This window comes from Mustela erminea, chromosome 21 (assembly GCF_009829155.1).
Source record: "Mustela erminea isolate mMusErm1 chromosome 21, mMusErm1.Pri, whole genome shotgun sequence".
Taxonomy (NCBI): Eukaryota; Metazoa; Chordata; class Mammalia; order Carnivora; family Mustelidae; genus Mustela; species Mustela erminea.
In genome coordinates this window covers 38,540,821-38,561,387 of record NC_045634.1, presented here as the reverse complement: position 1 = coordinate 38,561,387, position 20,567 = coordinate 38,540,821, and the positions used below count along the sequence as shown (strand labels likewise).

The following is a 20,567-nucleotide window of genomic DNA, read 5'->3' as shown; positions in this document are numbered from 1 at the left end:
TGGACACTTTCGGTGCCTGTGCTTAAGGAGAAGGAGGAAGAAATCACAGAGAACACAGAGGGAAGATAGTGGGTCCTTCCGGGGCATGAGAACCCCCAGCTCTAGGACCAGGCGGCCGGCGGGGTCTGTTTCAGAGAACAGACATCAGAGCTCGCTAGACAGGCTCGTATTTAGGACGCAGGAGCCAACAGTTGAAAATATCTGGGAAAACTAGAGTGAGGGGGAGCAGCACGGAATCAAAATGAAGGGGGTAAGGGTTGGGGTGGCCCTGGAGTCCGGGCACCAAGATCTTGAAGTGCCGGGAAGGAGGTCGTCTGCCGGACCATGTGCGGCCGTCCTTCTGCCGTCGAGTGTCCTCTCGTGGTCCCGACTGGAGAACGGGCCTCCTGCCTCTGGTGTGTGGACTCAGCAAACATCCGTAGACCCACGGGGCATGCTGCCGGGTCCTGGGGTGCAGGTGGGAGCGGCAGCACATCCCGGATCTCTGCTGTCCTGGGGATTGTCTCTGGATTTGTCCCGGGTGACACGGGCTCGCGGCCGACGGGCGCTCTGGGCGGCGCTGACTAGTGTGCGGTCAGAACCGGTGGCGCCGTCTGAATGCTTCTAGTTTGTTTGTTTGTGTCACTCACATCACTTTTGCTGAGTCCGCGTGGGGTGTAGACGCAGAATCACTGGTCTCAATGGTCCGCCGTGGCCAGTTCAGTCCGTTTGTAGGAACCAGGCTTGGTTCTCATCCACGGGTGAACACAACAGAGTGTGCGAACCAAAATGCTTCCTCATCTTTGGAGTTCCGCGAAGCTTCGTGTCAAACGTAAGCTCGTGTCACAGACTGAATTGTGAGGAGTTTTAGTAGAAGGAAAGTTTCCATTCTCGTGGGGCGTATTTGCTGTGATGGTTTCATCCCTTCTCTGCAGACACACCTGAAATGTCACGTTGCCAAAAAGCCACTGAACGGTTTGATGGCCCTCTAAGAATACTTCCCACTGTTTATAAATCTAAAACACACTGCTTCCAACTTGTTTTTACTACTGACATTTCATATAAACCAAGAGCTCCTCATGCTACGTAATTTCACGGGCTAGGACGATGTGTCCTTCTGTATGCAATGGTGGGGGCGTAATGATTTCAACAGAAGCTGGAATTTAGAAACGTATTTACCATTATTAGGACTGACAGCTCTTCCCCAAGACTCTGGCTGAGGCTGTAATGAAAATTGATGGTAATTTTTTTAAACTCTGTGATTTAAAATCCACATACTTTGTTTCTTAAGCTTTTATTTATTTGAAAAAGAGAGACTGAGAGAGAGTGAGCGAGAGAAGTCAGGGCCGGGGTGCGGTGGGGAGGAAGAAACAGGTTTCCAGCTGAGCAGAGAGCCCGATGCACGACTCGATCCCAGGACCCTAGGATCACGACCTGAGCCGAAGGCAGAGGGTTCACCCACTGAGCCACCCAGGTGCCCCCAGAGAGTTTTTTCTTAAAAGCCAGAGTAATTCACATCCTAAACAAAAGATTTCTGCCTCGTAGGTTGCAAACACCAAGAAAGAGACAGTTTTCAAGTGGCTGAAGGATGATGCCCTGTATGAAACCGAAGCGCTGCCGGATCTGGAGAAGGGGGTCTGCCAGCTCCTCATACCCAAGGTACCCGCTGTTCCTGGAGCAGGAGGGTGGCTGAACAGAGGCAGGGCTTTCAGATAACTTGGAAATCCTACATTAGCTCCCCCTTTCAATCCTGAATTTTCTGTGGTTTGCGAGAGGAGTGACTATCCTGCATTGATGACGCTTCCTGTCTTGGCATTGATCATACGTGCGTCCGGGATGTGTTTCATCTGCAGCTGTCAAAGAAGGACCTGGGTGAATATAAGGCGACCCTGAAAGACGAGAGAGGCCAAGACGTCTCTGTGCTTGAGATAGCCGGCAAAGGTAGAATAAAGCCGTCCTCGTCCTCCCCCAGAGAAATCTGTCCTGCCGACCGGAGGCGGCGCGCTCGGAAGACGCCTCCGTGCGTTCCCTGACGCTGCGCTGTAGAAGACCCATCTCTACCTGCATTCACACCCGCGTCAGCGCTTTGGAAAAATGCGTGCTGCTACTTTGCGTTTATAGGAAATGTCATTTTAGTCCATCATCATAAGCCAAGTTTTCTCCCATTAGTAATGGAGTTAGAATGATCGAAACAGGAGGGGGGGAGTGAGTCACTTAAATGTATAGTTGGATTTATGTGGAGTCAGGTTTTCTCATTCCTCACGTAAAAAGGGAGCAGGTTAGAGGGATTTATGACCCCCAGGAGCCTTTTATGGATAAATGTTGCCATTTTAATGTTTCATTTTTCAAATGAACATCAGGACTTCCTGTATCAATTTAATTAAACATGAAACTGCTGCCTTGTGATAAAATTATAGTTTGTAACGGGATTTCCCTTCCTCCTTTCAGTGTATGAGGACATGGTGTTGGCCATGAGCAGAGTGTGTGGTAAGTAAGCGTTCCCAGGGTCTGTGTGGGGCCGCAGTCCCGTTTCCTGGGGCGGCACAGAGCCCTGCCGAGGGGCCCCCGGGGCAGCCCTCCCGCTGCTCCCTTTCGCCATCTGAAGGGGTTTGAAGCACGATATTTAGGATCCGTATTTTAGTAAAAAAAAACCCACGCAGTTTGGGCCTCCTGATTAGCAATTAGATGATTGCCTTGTGCGCAGCTGCTCTCAGCGTCTGTATTACCGGCGTTGAACAGCTCTAATGGATGTGAAGCCTCCGGCTTCGCGTCGTGTACACGGAAGCCTTTCTCCAGCGAATCAATCCCTCCTCTCCACTTTCCCCTCCACGGAACCCGTGAGGACGAGGAGATGGGTGAGGAATTCTGGAACCACAGCTCCTACGTGGGTCGGGCTTTCTGCTAAGAAGGACATGTTACTATGGGGCTTTTTAGAGATGCCATAACTTAGATCCTCAGAGCCAGTGACGGGGGCAGGAAAGGGGCCCAGTGGCGGGCCCTCTGCCCCCAGAGTCTGGGCTCTAACCAGCCGTGACCCACGTCCCTTGCCAAGCTTACCTGTGGCTCACGCGGGCTCTCCGACGTTCTGCAAACCTTCTCGTGTTTATTTGTCATTGCTCCCTCAGGGTAGCCCTGCAAGGTAGATTGTACTCGGTTCTACTTTGGCTCGGTCAGGTAAACATGACTGTGTCTTAAATGTGTTTTGCGTTGACGCTGATTAAGGGACTGGGCTGTCCCCGGGGCTGCGGAGCCCCCAGCTGCAGGCCCGTGCAGCCGTCTGGGGGGCTGGCATCCCGAGCTCCCTGGAGCTGCGGTTACTGTATCGTGTAGCGCGCACGGCGGCGGGGCTGACGGCCGTCCTGGAGCAGTGAGCGCGTGTGTGCGTGCGTGCAAAGTGGAGGTCCTCCTGCTCTCTCCCTGCTCCGGCGCAGGGAGGACCGTGTGCCGAGAACGGACGCAGGGCTGCCCACCGCACACATGAAGCCTCGGTCCTCCAAAGAGGCCAGGTCCCCGCCATGACAGTCCCCACATGCAAGGGGCAGCAGCGAGCGCCGTCCGACGCCGATGCGTGTGTGTTGGCAGCACGCCGGGCTTCCCGCAGCCCCTGCCCCTGCTCCGGAGTCGGCAGGCCCTGCCCTCCCCAGCCCAGCTCCTGCCCTGCCATCCTCACAACAACCCCCTGGTAGGCCGTACGGACTTTGCGGGGCCACCCCACGGCGTCTTGGCCGTCCTGGGTGCTGGGCTCGCTTTGGTCTTGGAGCAACAGACATGGTTCCCGCCGCGCCTGTGCGCTCGTCCCAGACCGCCGCCCCCCTGTGCGGCGCCGGTGCTATTTCAGGAAGTGCCAGCCTTTGCTCTGGGGCCTGGGGAGGCACCTGCTTCCCTCATCCTCGGGGCAAACAGTGCCCCTGCCTCCCCCAGCTGCTTCTGAGAGTGTCCGTAGAGCCGTGTGCACACTCGTTCACACGCATGCAGACGCACACTCACGTGCACAGACTCACCCACACGCGTGCAGACGCACACTCACGCACACACAGACACGCTCACACTCTCGCGCACAGACTCACACTCACACGCAGACTTCAAAAGTCAAACTCCTCAGCTGGGTTTTAGGGACCTCCATTAACTGTGCCACAGAATGCCCCCAGGGCACCTGCTGAGTCCTGCGGGGTCCCAGGAGTGCCCGGGGCTGCAGGTGAGACCTCACGTCCCTGAGGAGCTGTGGTTTGCTCTAGGTCATTTCGCTCATGACGACTGGGCTGTGTGCAAGAAGCAAACCCGCCCGCGTTCCCAGACAGGAGTCCCGCGCTCTGCTAGGGGACATGCGTCTCTGAGGCGTCGTCCACACGTCTGGGACAGGAGCAGTCATGCCCTTCTACAAGAATATCTCACGTGTATTGTTGTCTAAAGGGGCCCAAAGTATATACCCTGATTTTCGAGATTGATGGGACTCCTGAATGTGTAATCAGAGAACACCTGTTGGTGCGACGGAAATCTCAGTGGCAGACTTCGCTTGCGGTGTGGCATGTCTCATAAACTAAATACCCTGCTGGCTCGGTTTTGTGTCGCGGAGTAAGAATGCTCCTTACGGCTTTGGAATCAAGGCTTCACCGTGATGCATCTGGCAAAATAGGAGCTAGAGCGTCGGCGTTACTGTTAGCCCCCGGCTGCATCATTCTCGGAGACGAGGCTCTTGTAATCCAGCCCTGGGAACGGTGTCCAGGTCCTTTCCCGCTGCGCTGGCAGGGGCAGCGCCCGCCGGACCGGCCGGCTGGAATCAAGCCCGTCTGGCTCTGCGGAGTGTCCCCCAGCCGTTCCCAGGGCTCGATTATCCGTCCTCGGGGCGTCTGCCCGCGGCCGTCCGTGCTTCGAGTTGGGAGATTTTCTAGCGTGGCTCTTCCTGTCGGTCTGTGTTTCACGGGTGGCACGTTTGTTTTCTCTCTGCTTGACCAGAAAACCTTCGGGGTGTCTGATCATTTCCTGGTTCTGACTCTGATAGTCTGGAACGTGACCCTGAACTTCAGGCGAGTTGGCCTTTCCTAAGACGACGCCGCTTGTGCTGTTTCGTGTTCAAGGGTGTGTGGTCGAGGGTCTGGGAGGCGGGGCCTGAGCAGGAGGGAAGCTGAGGGGTCAGCCCGCCCCTCCCCTCCCGTCTTCAATGCGGGAGGAGCAGAGGGGAGGACACGGCGCTCCCTGTCCTTGCCCCGCGGCCTCACTTATGTCCCCAACTTCCAGCAAGTGCAGAGCGTGCCGGCCACCTTGTGTCCCCAGTTTGCAAATTCCTCTTCTCGCCTGTTGCTTTCCATCACCGCCGTCTCTGTCCAGGAGGAGCAACAAACAAGAAACGGACGGACGGGGAAGGAGAGGGCTTGAGCGCGGCTGCTCCCTGCAGAAGCTCCCTCGCTGGGCTGCGGCCGGGGCCCAGGAGCGCCTGCCCCTCCGCCTCTGTCAGCCCTTCCTCCTTCCTCCTTCTGTCTTTCCACCGCGCTTCTGCCCCCCACACCCCTCCTCCGTGCACCCCTGCGACCCTTGGCCCTTCCAGGAGAATTGTCCTTCCTTGAGCTGAAGGCTGTCCTGCCGGAGGCCCGGGAGCTCTGACACATCTGGGACATGAGGCTTCGGGGTCGGGGGAGGCCCCGGGGGAAGCTCCTGCTCCCAGCACGGCCCCCACGCCGCGTGCGCTCGTGAGGGTGCGCGCCTCAGTGAGAATGTGGGGGCTTTGTCGTAGCCTTGAATTAACGTGAGGGCCTTAAGCACGATGTGGGTTAACGAAGATTTTCTGGGATATTATTCAGCCCCGGAAGAAAGGAATCCGTCATTTGGGACAACGTGGGTGAGCCTGGAGGGCACTGTGCTGGGAGGGGGCCTGGCACAGAAAGGCAGAAGCTGTCCGACTCTCCGACATGTGGCTCGGGACCAGCCGGGCTCACGGGAGCAGGCGGACGGTGGGAGTTGGGCTGGGAGGGGGGGCGGGGAGGTGTCGGAGGGCGCACGGTCTCTGGCTCGGAGCTCGGCGGTGCCCCGTTGTGCCCGCGGACACGAGTGCCCTGTTGGTCGCTGCCGCTGAAGGGGTCGTGTGCAAGGGGACCGGAGCAGGCGTCCCGGGGCGGGCAGGGCGGCAGACGCGCGCCCGCCCAGCTGCACCGGCTCCCCCAGGGCAGCTCCTGCCTCCCCGCCCCACCGAGCTGCTGTAGCTCAGGCTCTCGGAAGGTACAGGGAGCAGGGGCGCATGGGTGCGGGGGAGGCGGAGGGGCTGGGGTGTCTCTGTGCCCTGTGCGGTGTCCCGTGACCTCCCCGTGGGTCACCCCCAACCCTCCATTCACCCGGGCTCCAAGTCAGGGCCTCATGCTGCACTCGGTCATCGGTTCAGCCCCTCTACGTGCTTCACGCCTCCGGGGAGCGGTGAGTTTCAGCAGGAGCCGAGGTCCCAGAGGCGACCCTGAGCGGGTGCACAGACCCTGCCTCGGCGACTTCTTCCAGTCACTCCGTCGGGACAGCGGTTCCCCCCGAGTGTCTGTTGGCGGATCCTCCCTTACGGGGGCTCATGTGACAGGAAGTGGAAGTCGGGGACCACCACCGTCACGGCCGTTTTAATTTTGGTTTCTATTTCTTTACACAAAGTCATAAATAGAATTTGTTTCTTTTTTTTTTTTTTTTTTTTGCCAGTTTATGACAATTATCCACGTTTTCTGCCGACGATCGCCCACAGTCACGTGCTGTCTCGCGGAGCGGCCGGGCTGTGGTCCAAAGTCCTCCTTCCTGGGACGGCGGCCGCCGCTCACCGTTGCGAGCTGCCGTGCGGTGCTCGTCCGCGGACAGAGAGGCTGTTTTCAGTATCCGGGATTTTCCCTTCGGGCGAGCTCCCCGGAGTATGAGAGTCGTGTGGGGTCTGTGGGTGTCTGCAGGGCTCGGAGCAGACGTCCTGGTGGCTTATCGCCTTAGCACGTGCTGCGCTGCGAAAGCCTCTTCTCCGACACACCCCCGTCGGTTGTTTTAACTGTATCGGTTTCTTTTATTTTGCTGATTCCGTAAATAGTATCTTCTGGGTGCCTGAGCACCATGGGTCCTTGTAAAAGTCTCTGAGGTCGCGTGTCTGGTACAATCCCTGCTCCCAGCTCCCCACCCCCTGCCCCAGCGCCGCCGGCTAAGCTCCCACCCCAGACACACGAGCGGCGTCCTCACTCATTTCCTAGGCTTCCCCCCGCCCGCGGCTTCTCCTGCCTCTTCTTCCCTCTTACCTGGTCTTTGCTCATCTCAGAGGACGGACCGTAGCCTTTTGACTCCTTGACACCTTCCTGGGTCATTTCTGCGGAGTCATCTGTCCGAACACTTAAGTTCCAGATCAGTTAATGCGGAATTCACCGTGTTCCTGAGCTGTTTGCCAGAAATGTCCTTCCTCTTCTGAAGCTCAGCGGCCAAGGGGCAGATGTTGAGCCTTTCTCTAACGTTCCGTGTCCTTTACAGTATTCAGCAAAGAGGATTTCGGACACATCTGGCCTTGGCAGGCGCTCGGGGAGTGAACGGATATGGTGTGGGAGGGTGAGAGGAACGTGTGGCCGGAACATACAGACCAGAGGCTGCGTTTACGCGGGACAGAGCAGCGTCCCCTGCCGTTGCACCTTTGTGTTCCGACGGCTGACGGGCCACTTCTCTTGGTCTGAGTCTGTTTGTTTTCTGCAGGGGCGTCTGCTTCTCCCCTGAAGGTGCTCTGCACCGAAGAAGGAATAAGACTTCAGTGTTTCATGAAATACTTTACCGAAGAAATGAAAGTGAACTGGTATCACAAGTAAGTATGAGTGGGATTGACGGCGGCCACAGGTGGAGCAGTGCCCAACGCATACAGCTGGACACTGCGCTCCTGGCTGTCTGTCACGGCACTGCCCCTCCTCTCGACAACCCTGGTCTGGGGCAGGGGACATCATGGCCATAGAGGGGACCTCCAGGAGGGGAAAGACAGAGAAATCCCTGAAGGTACCAGAGACACATTTCTGCACCGTCTGGGTTTTACCAAATGGGGTGGCACACGTGTTATCTGCAGTGGAGCAGGCAGCTCGTGGAGAACCAGTATGTGGAGACCACAGTCCCCATGTCCAGTCTGCCAGCTCCTCACTAGCTTGATTAAGAAGAGAAGGGCCAAAGTGTCCAGAGTTCAAGGAAGAAAGGAAGCGACGAGGTCCCGTCGGAACGGCAGGTCTTCTGGGTTTCTCGCTGGCGGCCTGCAGCTTCTCCAGGTGCGTAGGGTTTGCCCCCGTAGCACCGGAGACTTTTGTCGTGGTCACAATACGGGCGAGCCCCGGTGCCCGGCCCCAGGGTCTGGGTCTTTCAAACCTACACCCCAAGGGTGTCCCTAGAGCTACTGCTCGGAACTGCAGGCCACCGAGCAGGCCGGACCGAGGTCGGTTCCCCCGGGACCTGAAGACGGAGGGGGCAGGGCGCGGCCTCTGCTCCGTCTCTGCTGCGACCCAAGGACACAGGCAGCGTTCCTGGCCCGTGTTCTCAGTGAAGTCGGGGCACCACGCTCCTGGCACCTCGGCGAGCTGAGCCCCGTGTTTTACGTTCATTGTATCTACCCTTTTCTTCAGCTTGAAACTGTTTCATCGAATCTCACATTTAGAATCATTGCAATCTCAGTGATACGCCTTCATTTATGAAACCCGTCCTAATGGACCACACTTTCTTCCTTTTTTCCTTTTATCTGATGTTCCGTCCGCCACAGCCCATCCTACCTCTAGATGGGCTGCTTCTCGCACACTTCGGAGCGGAGGCTGTGCCCGCGGCCATCTCCCTTCTGAAAGGGTCGTCTGTCCAGGTGCCTCTGTTTGCGAGTCCGGTGTGAAGGGCGTAAGGAGTGGATATTCTTGGTTTTCTCGCCCGTTTGGCCCCCAGTGGGCTGTGTTTCTGCCAGCGTGGCGTCCGGCGGAGGCGGGGTCATCGCGGATCCCGAGGGAGGGTCTGTGCCTCCGAGGCAGGGTCCTGTGGCAAAGGCCCCGATAACGGGAGCCTCGGCGTAGTTTCGCGCTGTAACTTTCCCTGGAGGAGTGTTTTCTTAGACGTGTGGGTCCGTCTGTCTCCAGCTGAGCCCAGCGCTGCCCGGACGGGCGCATTCCTGACTTCCTTCCTGTGCCGCTGCGTCCCGGACGGCGTGTGCTGTCCTGTAGCGGGTCCTCCGTGCTTGGGACGTGTGTCCTGTGTTCCCTCCTGACCCTGGGCTGTCCCCGACGGGCTGCTCCGTCCTCCACGCTTTCCCAGAGCGGCACACGCCGCAGCAGGCACTGGGGCGGCAGATTGGATGGGCCTGTGCACCTGCGTAGACACACAGTGCTCACGCCCGTGTGAGCACACTCGCACTCACACCCACACCCACAGGAACGCTCGCCCCGGCGTGGACGCGCACACACACACACACACACATACACACACGGGTCGGTAGGCGTGTCAGCACCGGCACTGGCAGGAGGTCTGTGTCTCCATCACAACTGCTGTGCGTTAAGCACGTCGCATACGTGGCGTCACACATCCCGGGTTGGGTGTGACTCCCCACTGTCGTCGATGTGGACACGGAGGTTCCGGCCGAGGAATGTGATGGGTTTGCTCCAAGCCCCACAGCCAGGGTAAGAGCGCGGACCCGGGTAGTAGCCGGTCTGACTCTCACCAGCTCCCTGCGCGGGGTTGTCAGGCTTGTGGGGGCTCACACAGACGGGCAGACGGACGGACAGACGGAGACGTCAGGGCTCGGGTCAGGTGTGTGGCTCCTGGATGAGGAGGCGTCATGGGAAAGTTTGCGAGAGCCCGCAGAGAAGGGGGCGGCGTCGGAGATCTCCGTGGACCCCAGGGGCCTCGTCTGTGTGTTTTCTCTCCTCCACAGACCCCGAGTCTTCCTTGCGCACCTCGAGGGCTAAGACAGACCTCGGCCTCGGTCCTCCTCGACTGCCGAGCGATGGTGAACCCGGTGCTGCGGTCTGTGGCGCCGAGATACCACGCCGGGTCGTATTTCACTCTTGGACTATTCAATAAGGGATTAGGAAGCAGGAAAATGGAGGAGCCTAGGAACACCCACTCCCTCGGAGACGCACTGCCCTGGACAGCCCAGGGCGGCCCGGGGCCGTCACAGGGGCAGCTCGACTGGGGACGCCGGCTTCTTCGTGTCAGGGGCGGCCCGGGACCGACCGAGGCCGCTGAGGACCTGTAGAAGCGCGGGCGGGAGCAGGGACGGTCGTTCCTCGGTAAGAACACGGAGGAAGGCGCCCGGGGCTGAAGGTGCCCTCCGAGGAGAGGCCTGCAGACCTCTGCGGACCGACAGTGACGCCGAGCCACACCGCGCTTCCGGGACAGGACTGCGCCCTCCTGCTCAGAGGAGAAATTCATGCGCCCTCCGTGGTGCGGGTCTCCCGGGTGCGGACCCCTGGAGGCCTAGCGACGTCCCCACACCCAGGAAACCTCAACCCCGGACCCCAGCTGCCGCGAGTCTCACAACGTCTTACAACGTGGATTCTAATTCCGCTGCGGAAATTCCACGCACGGAGGAGCGCTTGAGATCGAGTGACGCAGCGAGGGGCAGGGACCCCGGCTGTGCGTCAGGCTGCAGACAGGCTCCCGTGCACCCCGACGTGTGCGGTCCCTCGGCCTGTCCCGAGGTGTGCAGGACGGGCTCCAACGGGAAGACCGGAGGGGCCGTCTCTGGGGCAGGCACCTTGGTCCCCGGGGAGCGGCTCTCCAGCTATGGTGTCGTGTCCTTGGCGGGGCTCCCTGCCCGAGACAGATGCTCCCCGGCCCGTCCACCCGTGCACTTGCCTGGAAGCCCGGGGCGGCCCGTGTTCGTGTCTGTGGCTCTCACGGGGGTGGGAGTAAAACTTGCCGGATGGTTCCAGCCCTTCGCAGGCAGCGTTGTTTGTGAGGCTCCTGTCTCTCAGGGCTGCGTCCCCTGGCCAGAGGCTAATAGCTCCTGACTTTTGGGGGTGATTGCCAATATCTGCGTTTGCCTGCCCACAGGAGGCAGAATCCAGATGGAGGTCCCGTGACCATCGGACCAGCGGGAGAGGAGCCAACTGTCACTTTCCTCCTGGGACAGCCCGCCCGTGTTGACAGCTGCGGTCTGTGGGAGAGCAGCCTTGGCTGGCCTGTCTTCGACTTCGTTTTTAGACTTTTGTGCTCGTGTCCCTTCCAACGACTTGTTTTAGCATATCATAATTTAAATACTTTCACTGTAAGATACAAACCACTCTGAGGCCTCTAGGACAGTCGCACACGTAGTACAGAGCTCCTGCGCGGCTGTTGCCCGGCTTCGCGGGAGAAAAACCGGGAGGTGGAGGGCGACACGGTCCTCCGCCCTGAGTAGCAGACCTGGCCCGGGTTGTGCCAGTTTTCCAGGACGCCACTGTGCACTAACCGTCTTGGCTCTTCAGGGTTCCGGAACCTGGGGCAGCTCCTCAGTCTGTCCTTCCTTGGCATTTGGGACCTGGGTGGCCCCCGGAGCGTTCTGGTCCGGTGCTTTGCAGAGCAGCCGTCCACTTGGGTCTGCCTCGTGGTTTCCCATGATGAGATCGAAGGCGTTCCTTTGTGGCCGGCGTGTAGGGGAAGCGAAGCTGACACAGGTGCTCACCTGGTTGACAGGTGGCTTCCCAGGTCTGTCCCCTGCAATGTCACCAGCTTTCGCTTTGTAATTAGTAAGTGTCTGGGGGCAACACCGAAACTCTGCGCGTGTCTCCTGTGCATCGTTCTCTGACTGACTGATTTCGCTCAGCATAACACCCTCTAGTTCCATCCACATTGCTGCAAATGGCAAGATTTCATGTTTTCGATGACTGAGTAGTATTCCGTTGTGCAGATGGACCACATTTCCTTATCCATTCATCGGTGGACCGACATCTGGGCTCTTTCCATAGTTTGGCTGTTGTGGACATTGCTGCTATGAACATTGGGGTACACGTGCCCCTTTTTTCACTGCAGCTGTGTCTTTGGGGTAAATACCTACTTGTGCATTTGCTGGGACATAGGGCAGCTCTATTTTTAATAGAGGAAGCTCTTGTGGACCCTCCATGCTGTTTTCCAGAGTGGCTGAACCAGCTTGCATTCCCACCAACAGTGCAGGAGGTTCCGCTTTCTCCGCATCCTCTCTAACATCCGTCCTTTCCTGACTTGTTAATTTTAGCCATTCTGACTGGTGCGAGGTGGGATCTCACTGTGGTTTTGACTTGTATCTCCCTGATGCTGAGTGACGTGGAGCACTTTTTCATGTGTCTGTCGGCTATCTGGATGTCATCTTTTGAGAAGTGTCTTCTTAAGCATTGCTGAATTCAGTGTGAAGCAAGCAGAGAGGGCATGGGCTTGGGGGGCTATGTTGGCTCTGGGGAGGGGACCGGCGGTGGGGATTTGTCCCTGTGGAAGAGCTGAGCTGGGGTGGGTGGTAAGGCAGTGTGTGGCCATCTCCTGGCATGGGCTCCACTGCTACCTGGGGAACAGAATTAGCTCACAGCCCAGAGTGTGGGGCTCTGGGAGAGCTGGCTCCGAGCTCAGTCCTGGCAGCTCAGCCGGGATTGGGGGTGAAGGTACATCCCTGTCCTAAGACAGCAGCTTCTTTCTGAGCTGGAGCTCCGGTGGGGAGCAGGGTCACTGCTGCAGAACCGTGGCACCCCTGCCTCAGGGAGCGGTGGGCATTCCTGGGGGGAACGCACTTGCCCCCCCCCCCCCCCCCAGTGCAGGGGCTTTACATTTTCTCAGTGCTGAGTGACGTCGCGTGGATGCAGATGGTCTTCACCAAAAGACACTCTCAAGGCTGCGGAGTGTTGCTTTCTGTAAATCAGACTTGAATGGCAAAGGGCCCCGTGGCTGGGGAGCAGGCACCGCCGTGGAGGGCAGTGTGTCCATCTGTCTCTGCTGCTGACCTGGCCGGTGGTGTTCAGCGCATGGAAGCTGGGAGGCCGTCTGTACCTGCTTGAACTGCTCTGGGACGCTTGCTCTTCCCTGAGCACAGAAAACAGAGACACAAGGACACCGTGCTGTTGTCTCCTCCAAGCGGGCTGCTGATTTTGCAAACATATCACCATCCGAATGGGACGTATTTCAACAGAACCTTAACTCTTCTGGGGCTGAAAGTGTCACTGTTTCCCAGAGCATGTGTATAGTGACCCTGGGGCCACGTGAGTTCCATGTGTTGAAGAAAGCTGGGTCCAATGTGGCTGCTAACATGCAAATTCCAATCACGTTTCATCATGGCTCAGGCAGCTCGTGGGCTTCTGGCCATGCCCCACGGAAGCCGCTCCAGACTCTCCGCCTCATCCATCTGTCCCTGTCCGTCCGTCTCTCGCACACTCATGGACGCAGATGCCTGACCATCCTGACCTGTGTGCCCAGAGCACAGCAGTCTTTCTCTTTAAGGACGAGGTATTTGAATTTGTGGAAGTAGAGACCAGCACCTCTGCAGCCCCCAGACCCTTGGAGAACGTGGCACAGGGGAGCCCCCAGGGCCGGCCACACCCGGGGCTGCAGAGCAGGCAACCCTTCCTCTCCCCCAGCTGTCCCGGGCACAGCCTTCGAGGCAGAGCGCAAATCCCCGGTGTTGCTGAGGTCACCCCTTCTCAGCTGAGCTGGGGACATGCTGCAAATCCCTAAGCAGTATCCTGTCCCGTCCGGCAGGGAGGGGGCGGTGCCGTTCCCAGCAGGGGACTAGTGCGTTGGGATGGGTGCAGAGAGGCCTCATTCATGTGCGGGGCTCACGTTAAAATCCGCACCTCATCGGGGAGCTTCCGCGCGTGCTGAGTGCAGACGGCCGTGTTGGAGCCCCGCGGCCGTGCGTGGACCCAGCAGAGCTTGGAGGCCTCCAGGCTGAGCCTTAGCACCCGTGGCAGCCGAGGGAGGGGGCACCGCAGCACGGCCTGGGGCGTTCACGTTGGAGAGAAGGCGTCTCCTTCCTCTGCTTGGCAGAGGCTGTCCGTGCGCGTTAGCGGTCCTTTACTCAGCCGTGGTGGGTTGGGCTGCGAACTGTCACGCGGCTTAGCTTCCCACCGGTCCACGCCGGATGGTCTGCCACGTGGTCTGTCCCAGTGCTGATCGTCGGGGCGTGTGAGGCGTGAGGAGGCCTCCTCTTTGTCCCGCTGTGACGTTCGTGTTGCATGTTACGGACCAAAGTTTCTGCGGGGGAGTTTGCACACGTGGGCTCCTCACTGTCCTAGCGTTTCAGGCTTGCGGCTGATTGGGCAGCCCACAGCATGGTGTGTTTTCTTTGGAAGAGTATTTCTGTCTGCAGAACTGAGAATCACTGTGCACAGGTGAATTTTCTGCTTGTGCACGGGAATGAGGCGGTCTGAGAGCTGGCATCCCCGGGGATGAGGCGGTCTGAGAGCTGGCATCCCCGGGAATGAGGCGGTCTGAGAGCTGGCATCCCCGGGTGGGCTGACGTCCCGTTTCTCTCTCCCCAGCCCCCGGCCAGCACCGTCCCTCTCTCCGTCTCCATGAACTTGAGTACTCCAGGGGCCTCCCTGTAGAATCATGGCAGTCTGTGTGTTTCGCGGGTGACTTCTCTCAGCCCGCAGAGTATAATGTCCTCGGAGGCCATCCACACTGTGGCAGGTGTCTCAGTGGGTTAAAGCCGCTGCCTTCGGCTCGGGTCATGATCCCAGGATCCTGGGATCGAGCCCCGCATCGGGCTCTCTGCTCAGCAGGGAGCCTGCTTCCCTCTCTCTCTCTCTGCCTGCCTCTCTGCCTGCTTGTGATCTCTGTCTGTCAAATAAACAAATAAAATCTTTAAAAAAAAAAAAAAAAGAATTCCCTCTGTTTTGGGCCGAACACTGTTGCGTTGTCTCTGTACCTGACACTGACATCTTTATTCTCCTGGTGACGGACATCGGGGTGTTGTCATCTTTAGGGTCTTGTGAACAGTGCTACGGTGAACGTGGTGCAGGTACTTGTGTCCCCGCTTTGAGTTCTTTGGGGTTTCTATCCAGAAGTGCAGTTGCTGACATGGTCATTAGAAAACTTTTGAGGAAAAAAACATGTTGGTCTATAAAGAGCATTTTTGAGTCTATTATGTTGTGGCCAATAAGAATATATTAAATAAGAACGTTTCTTTAAAAACTGGCATCAGGTTGAATTTTAGAGCTACTGATGTAGTTAATACTTTTATAATATTCAGAAAACTCTCCTGTGACACAAGCACTAGCCAGCCCAGTAGGGCTCCCCACCAAACGAGGGTCCCTAGCCCCATCGCCATCTTGCATATAAGTTTCTAAGTTGAGATGAGTTTCTGTTGACTCTTCATTTGTTTTTAAAGAGATGCCAAGATTGCGTCGAGCGAGCATATGAGGATTGGCGGCAACGAGGAGATGGCCTGGCTGCAGATCTGTGAGCCGACGGAGAAGGACAAAGGGAAATACACCTTCGAGATTTTTGACGGCAAAGATAACCATCAGCGCTCCCTCGACCTGTCTGGGCAGGGTAAGATCCGTCCTGCGGCCTCTCCCGATTTTGTGTTCAGGGATCGACTACAATGCCGAAAGAGGAAATGCTCTGATTTTATGCTTTTCACTCAGAGAAATTTTTTTCTGAATAATCAGTTTATCCCTTTGGCTGTTTGTCCTCATTAAGTCAATTCATTGGTAAAGCACCTGAGTGAGAGAAAAGCCAAACACAGGGAAACCATTAAACTGTTTGCAACGTTTCCTTACAGCATTCGATGAGGCCTTTGCAGAATTCCAGCAGCTCAAGTAAGATTTGCATGTCCGCACGATTTGCACGTCTGCATGGTGGTCTGTCCCCCGGGGGCCACTTGGCCGAGCACGGAAACATGGGGGGCCCTGGCACCCACAGAAAAATGACAGAGGGCAGGCGTCCTTCTAACCTGTGCATGTTTTTATAAATTAACTTTCTAGAGTCGTCATTACCCAGGGTTGCTTTTGATGATGAACATGACATATTTCTGAAGGAGTTAGAATTATGACAACACGTCTTACAGAGCAGTTTAAAAAAAAATTAAAGATTTTATTTATTTATTACTACTTGTGACAGAGATCACAAGTATGCGGGGAGGCAGGCAGAGAGAGAGGGTGGGGAAGCAGGCTCCTCGCTGAGCAGACAGCCCGTTGCGGGGCTCGATCCCAGGACCCCGGGATCATGACCGGAGCTGAAGGCAGAGGCTTAACCCACTGAGCCACCCCCAGAGCAATTTTTTAAAAGTTATATGTTTATGTTCTTTCTAGAGACTTTATTTTTTTGAGTGATTTTATCTCAGCAAGATTGAGAAGGAGGTGCAGAGAGTTCCTGTGCAGCCCTGCCCGGCCCCTGCCCGCCCCCCTCTAGCCCCCCGCAGCACCCCCCAGATGGTGCACTTGTCACCAGCGATGGACCCGCAGGGACACGTCCTCACCACAGCCTGCGGGGGACGTCGGGGCTCCTCTGGGTGGGATCCATTCTGGGGAGTGGGACAAGTGCGTGACAGCGTGTGTCCCCAGAGGCAGGATCACACAGAGCGTACTCACTGCCCGTCCACACGGGCAATATCTGCCCTGCGGCTGCCTGTCCACACCTCCCGCCCCCTGTCTTCTGTCAACCACTGCTCCTGGGCCTTGTCCTGTCTCCGTGGTTTGGCTTTTCTGAGCACGTCCTGGACTGGGGTCCTGCAGCGCCGACACCTTCACACTGGCGTCTTTCACGCACTGACCTGCATTTAGGGTTCCTCCCTGCCTTTGTGTGGCTTGAAGCCTTGTATATTTTTAGTGCTAGATAATATCCCACTGTTCCGAGAGAATTTTTAAGTAATCCCTTGGGTTTTTTAAACACGTATCTGAATTTTGGAGCATCCAGAAAGGAGAGTGGACGGTCAGTGGCCGTACTGGGTCATTCAATAAATGAGTGTTGAAGGGACGAACAGGCAGCTAAGTAAACCAGGAGCCAGAGTTTTCAGAAATATCTAAAAATCTCCAGTGCCATCTGATGAATGTGGTGAGAAAAGAAAATCTCTCCAAACTACATGCCCGAGCCCTGAGCTATTCCATGGGCGTCACCTGCCAAAAGACGGGGCCTCCCGCCACCGCCCGCAGCGGCGACAAGGGGAGACGCCAGGAAAAGTGCTCGGACACGGCGCCAGCTGCTCAGTGCTGGCCGCGAACGTGCTCCTGTAAGAGGACGCGGACACGTGTCCTCCTCGCGTTTGCTTTCCTGCCCAGCGAAGGTCCGAATCATGCGATGCTTGTCGAGGTCGCGTTTTCTCACGATTTTCTTTTTATTCTCTCCCTTTGATTTTTAGGGCGGCGGCTTTCGCAGAGAAGAGTAAGTACCTGTCACATTGTAACAAGCGCCGCCTGTTATTCAGGGGTGGGGCAAAGGGGCCACACTGGAGCGTTTGGATGTTGGGTGTTAAATGTGAAGTAGCAAACCTGCCGGCGGGGATGGAGAACCTCCCAGACTCCCCACACCCACCTCCCGGCTCTGCCAACTCACCCCCTTCCGCCCAGCCCGGCCCGGCCCCCGCTGCGGCTCCTGGTTCCGTCCGGGGCTCCTCTCTCCCCTGCCCCCGCTCGCTCCGTGTTCTCTGAGATACGCGGCAGGTGCGGCCATAGGTAGAGCACGGAGGGCGGAGGCTCAGGAAATCCGTTCGTCACACGCACAGGTCCTCCAGACGGAGGCCGCCACCCGGAGCCACGCAGGGAAGGGCCCGGTCGGGAGGCGGGAGTGAGGGGCGTGCCCAGACCCCAGCGTTTGTTGGGATTTCCCCGGGACAGGCAGGCGGGGCAGACAGTGTAGGCCCGGCTCGTTTGAGTTATTTCACTGGGCTTTGGTTAGAAGGGGTGGTCCCTCGTTGCCTGTCCCCGGGTCCTGGGGTGATCACGGTAGAGGCTGCTGCTCCCAGGTGCGGGCCAGGTCGGGGAGGCGGGGCCCAGGAGCGTTGCCGTGGGTGGACCATCCGCGGAGGCCGCCTGGCTCCGGGCGGGGTGGTTGGCCTGATGCCGGCTGGGCCCTTGGCGCTCTCTGAGACGGGGCACCCTGGGAGGGGCCATCTCCTCAGCCTAGGATGTCCGAGCGTCAGAATACACAGAAAACGGGAAGCCCGGCTCTCTGGACGCACAGGACCCTTCTCCCCTCCAGGGTGCGTCTGGCTGGAGTGGGTTCCCCACAGGGAGCCCTTGGCGAGCTCCTGCACGTCCCTCGTTCCCTGGAGGGCCTTCACCGCCGTCCCCCGCACACCCGAGACTTTACGTCCACAGTGCAGGAGCCCCCCGGGTCGGCTTGTACCTACGTGCGGCTCAGCCCGGGGCTGTTCGGGAGAGATGGCCCTTGGACAGTTGTCTGAACTGAGTCGCCTTCATGTTTCAGATCGTGGCAAGGTGATTGGAGGCTTACCTGATGTGGTGACCATAATGGAGGGCAAGGTAAGGACACGCAGCAGGACCCGGACTTAGGGCGGCGTGGGGTGTCAGCAGCGCAGGGCAGTCCCCCTTGTCGCAGTGAGCCTGGGGAGCCTGGGGGAGGGACTGCACGTTGCTCAGCCCCCAGAGGACGGGGAGCTCCCCACCCACCGTGATGCTGGTCTTCGGCTGCTTCTGTGACCCTGTGTTACCAAAGGATGGAGGGGTTTACCGTTCTGAACCCACAAGTAGCAGCTGTAGGAGCACAGGGACAGGGTGCATGACTCGGGGTCCCAGAGCAGGTGTGGCCACAGTGGGTTCCAGGCCCCGGCATCACCCCGATCCTGGATGTTTCCCCCAGTCCCGGGCCCTTCGTGGCATCACTACACAGGGACTGGGCCGACCACCGCCTGTAGGAGGACAGAAGCACATCACGGGAGAAAGGAAACCGCCCGTGTTCAGCAGTCCAGGCCATTTTGGAATTTGTGATGGAGGCACTAAGTGGAGGTTTAGTTTGTGGCCGGTCCATGGAGCTCCTGACATCGAGTTGGTACCTCTCAGGACTCCAGTTGTTCTAGGTCCATGGCCCGCGGACGCAGACACCTGAGAGGGTATTATCAGGCCAAAATACTAAAATGTCTAGGCCTTCTCTCTAGCAGCCAAGGCAAGCCTAGAGGGCCCCTGAGCCAGGATCATTGTGGGTCTCCCAACAAGGATGTGTCCGAGGGGCGAGCAGCAGCGCCGCTGTCCCCGGGGCTGAGTGTGTGGTCACGTAGCATCACAGTGCCTTGGCTGCACCCGATGCCTCCTCATAAGACACTGTCTTCTCTGGATTTGCCGGAGGACCCGGCAGACGGGGTCCACGAGCTGGAAGGGAGGGGACATTGGGAAACGGGCTAAGCATGTCTGCTGTAGAACGTAGAGTGTGATTTCCTCTCCTTCCTTTCAAGACATAGACCATGATTAAAACACGAAAAAATAGGAGAAATGATCATTGCTCTTTCTCATGAGCTGCCCGTGAGGCTGCGAGCTTGTTTGCTTCCCGCTGTCTTTGGGTCCCGCGTGTCCAGCTTGGCGCTGGCGTGCAGGAAGTGTGCGGACTGACCGAGCCGCGTGGAGTGTGGGTAGACGGCGCGGCCCCGTTCCCGTGGGAGAGGCAGCCTGATGTCCGTGTTTCTAAGCCTCCTTCTCTCCCCCCCACCCCCCGAAGACCTTGAACCTGACCTGCACGGTGTTCGGAAACCCTGACCCCGAAGTGGTGTGGTTCAAGAATGACACGGACATCGAGCTCAGCGAGCACTTCTCGGTCAAGGTGGAGCAGGCCAAGTACGTCAGCATGACCATCAAGGGCGTGACCTCGGAGGACTCGGGCAAGTACAGCATCAACGTCAAGAACAAGTATGGGGGTGAGAAGATTGACGTCACCGTCAGCGTGTACAAGCACGGCGAGAAGATCCCCGACATCGCCCCGCCGCAGCAGGCCAAGCCGAAGCTCATCCCGGCCTCGGCCTCCGGGCTGGCCCCGTGACGCAGCGGCTGCCCGGGGCGGGGCGGGGCGAAGGCCCCGCGAGTGCCGTGTGCTTGCTCAGTCGGGTGACTGTGAGTGAGGGCGCGTGTGCTACGGGCCAGCATGCACCGATGCTTTTGAATTTAGCATTTAGTTGTCATTCTTTCATGTCCCAGGGGCGAAAGCCCGGGTTGTTAGCTGCAGGCTACAACGTACGTCTGCAGATGCCAACAGAGTGGGTTGCAAAAAGCCCGCTCAGTTTCTGCGGATGCTGGGACGCCAAGCCCCCGGCATGCTGCTGCTTCCCATCTGTGGGGCAGACAACCTAGCAGCTCCGAAATCCTGGTGCAGAGCCTTGCATGCATGTGTTACCTGGTTGCACTGTTTTCTCTTGCCGTAGATGAATAAAGCTTTAAAAGGCAACTTGTGTGGTCTCCTGTATCAAGCTGTACCTGACTCCATCCGCTCCCTCTCCGGGCTCAATTACAGATTACCATTTGGTGGCACAGCCAGGGGCCCGCAAGCATGCCATCTGGAGACAGGGAGGGGGACGCGGATCACACTCATGGCATCTACCTGCCCGGACTTCGTGGTGGCCCCACAGCTGGCGGGGACAGTGGCCCCACACGACCATTGTTCCCGAAAAGGCGCGTCTCTCGTGTGGACTTAGAGATGTTCAGGGCGCAGATCTGAAACTCTCTGTAGAGGAAAACAGGATGCCTGGATGGCCGTGGTCCTCCTTAGGG

At 57.9% G+C, this 20,567-nt stretch overlaps 1 protein-coding gene across 1 annotated transcript in view; it reads left to right on the top strand.

Moving 5' to 3' along the window:
- The window catches only part of MYOM2 (myomesin 2), a 73,571-nt gene extending 53,327 nt beyond the window's left edge, over positions 1–20,244 (top strand). The window contains exons 29-37 of the mRNA XM_032329154.1: positions 1,525–1,638; positions 1,833–1,920; positions 2,428–2,466; positions 7,660–7,765; positions 15,245–15,408; positions 15,641–15,677; positions 17,216–17,238; positions 18,283–18,338; positions 19,525–20,244. Coding sequence (XP_032185045.1) covers positions 1,525–1,638; positions 1,833–1,920; positions 2,428–2,466; positions 7,660–7,765; positions 15,245–15,408; positions 15,641–15,677; positions 17,216–17,238; positions 18,283–18,338; positions 19,525–19,842 — 945 coding nt within the window. The 3' untranslated portion in view covers positions 19,843–20,244. The remainder of the gene's footprint in view (positions 1–1,524; positions 1,639–1,832; positions 1,921–2,427; positions 2,467–7,659; positions 7,766–15,244; positions 15,409–15,640; positions 15,678–17,215; positions 17,239–18,282; positions 18,339–19,524) is intronic.
- The last annotated feature ends 323 nt before the right edge of the window (positions 20,245–20,567 follow it).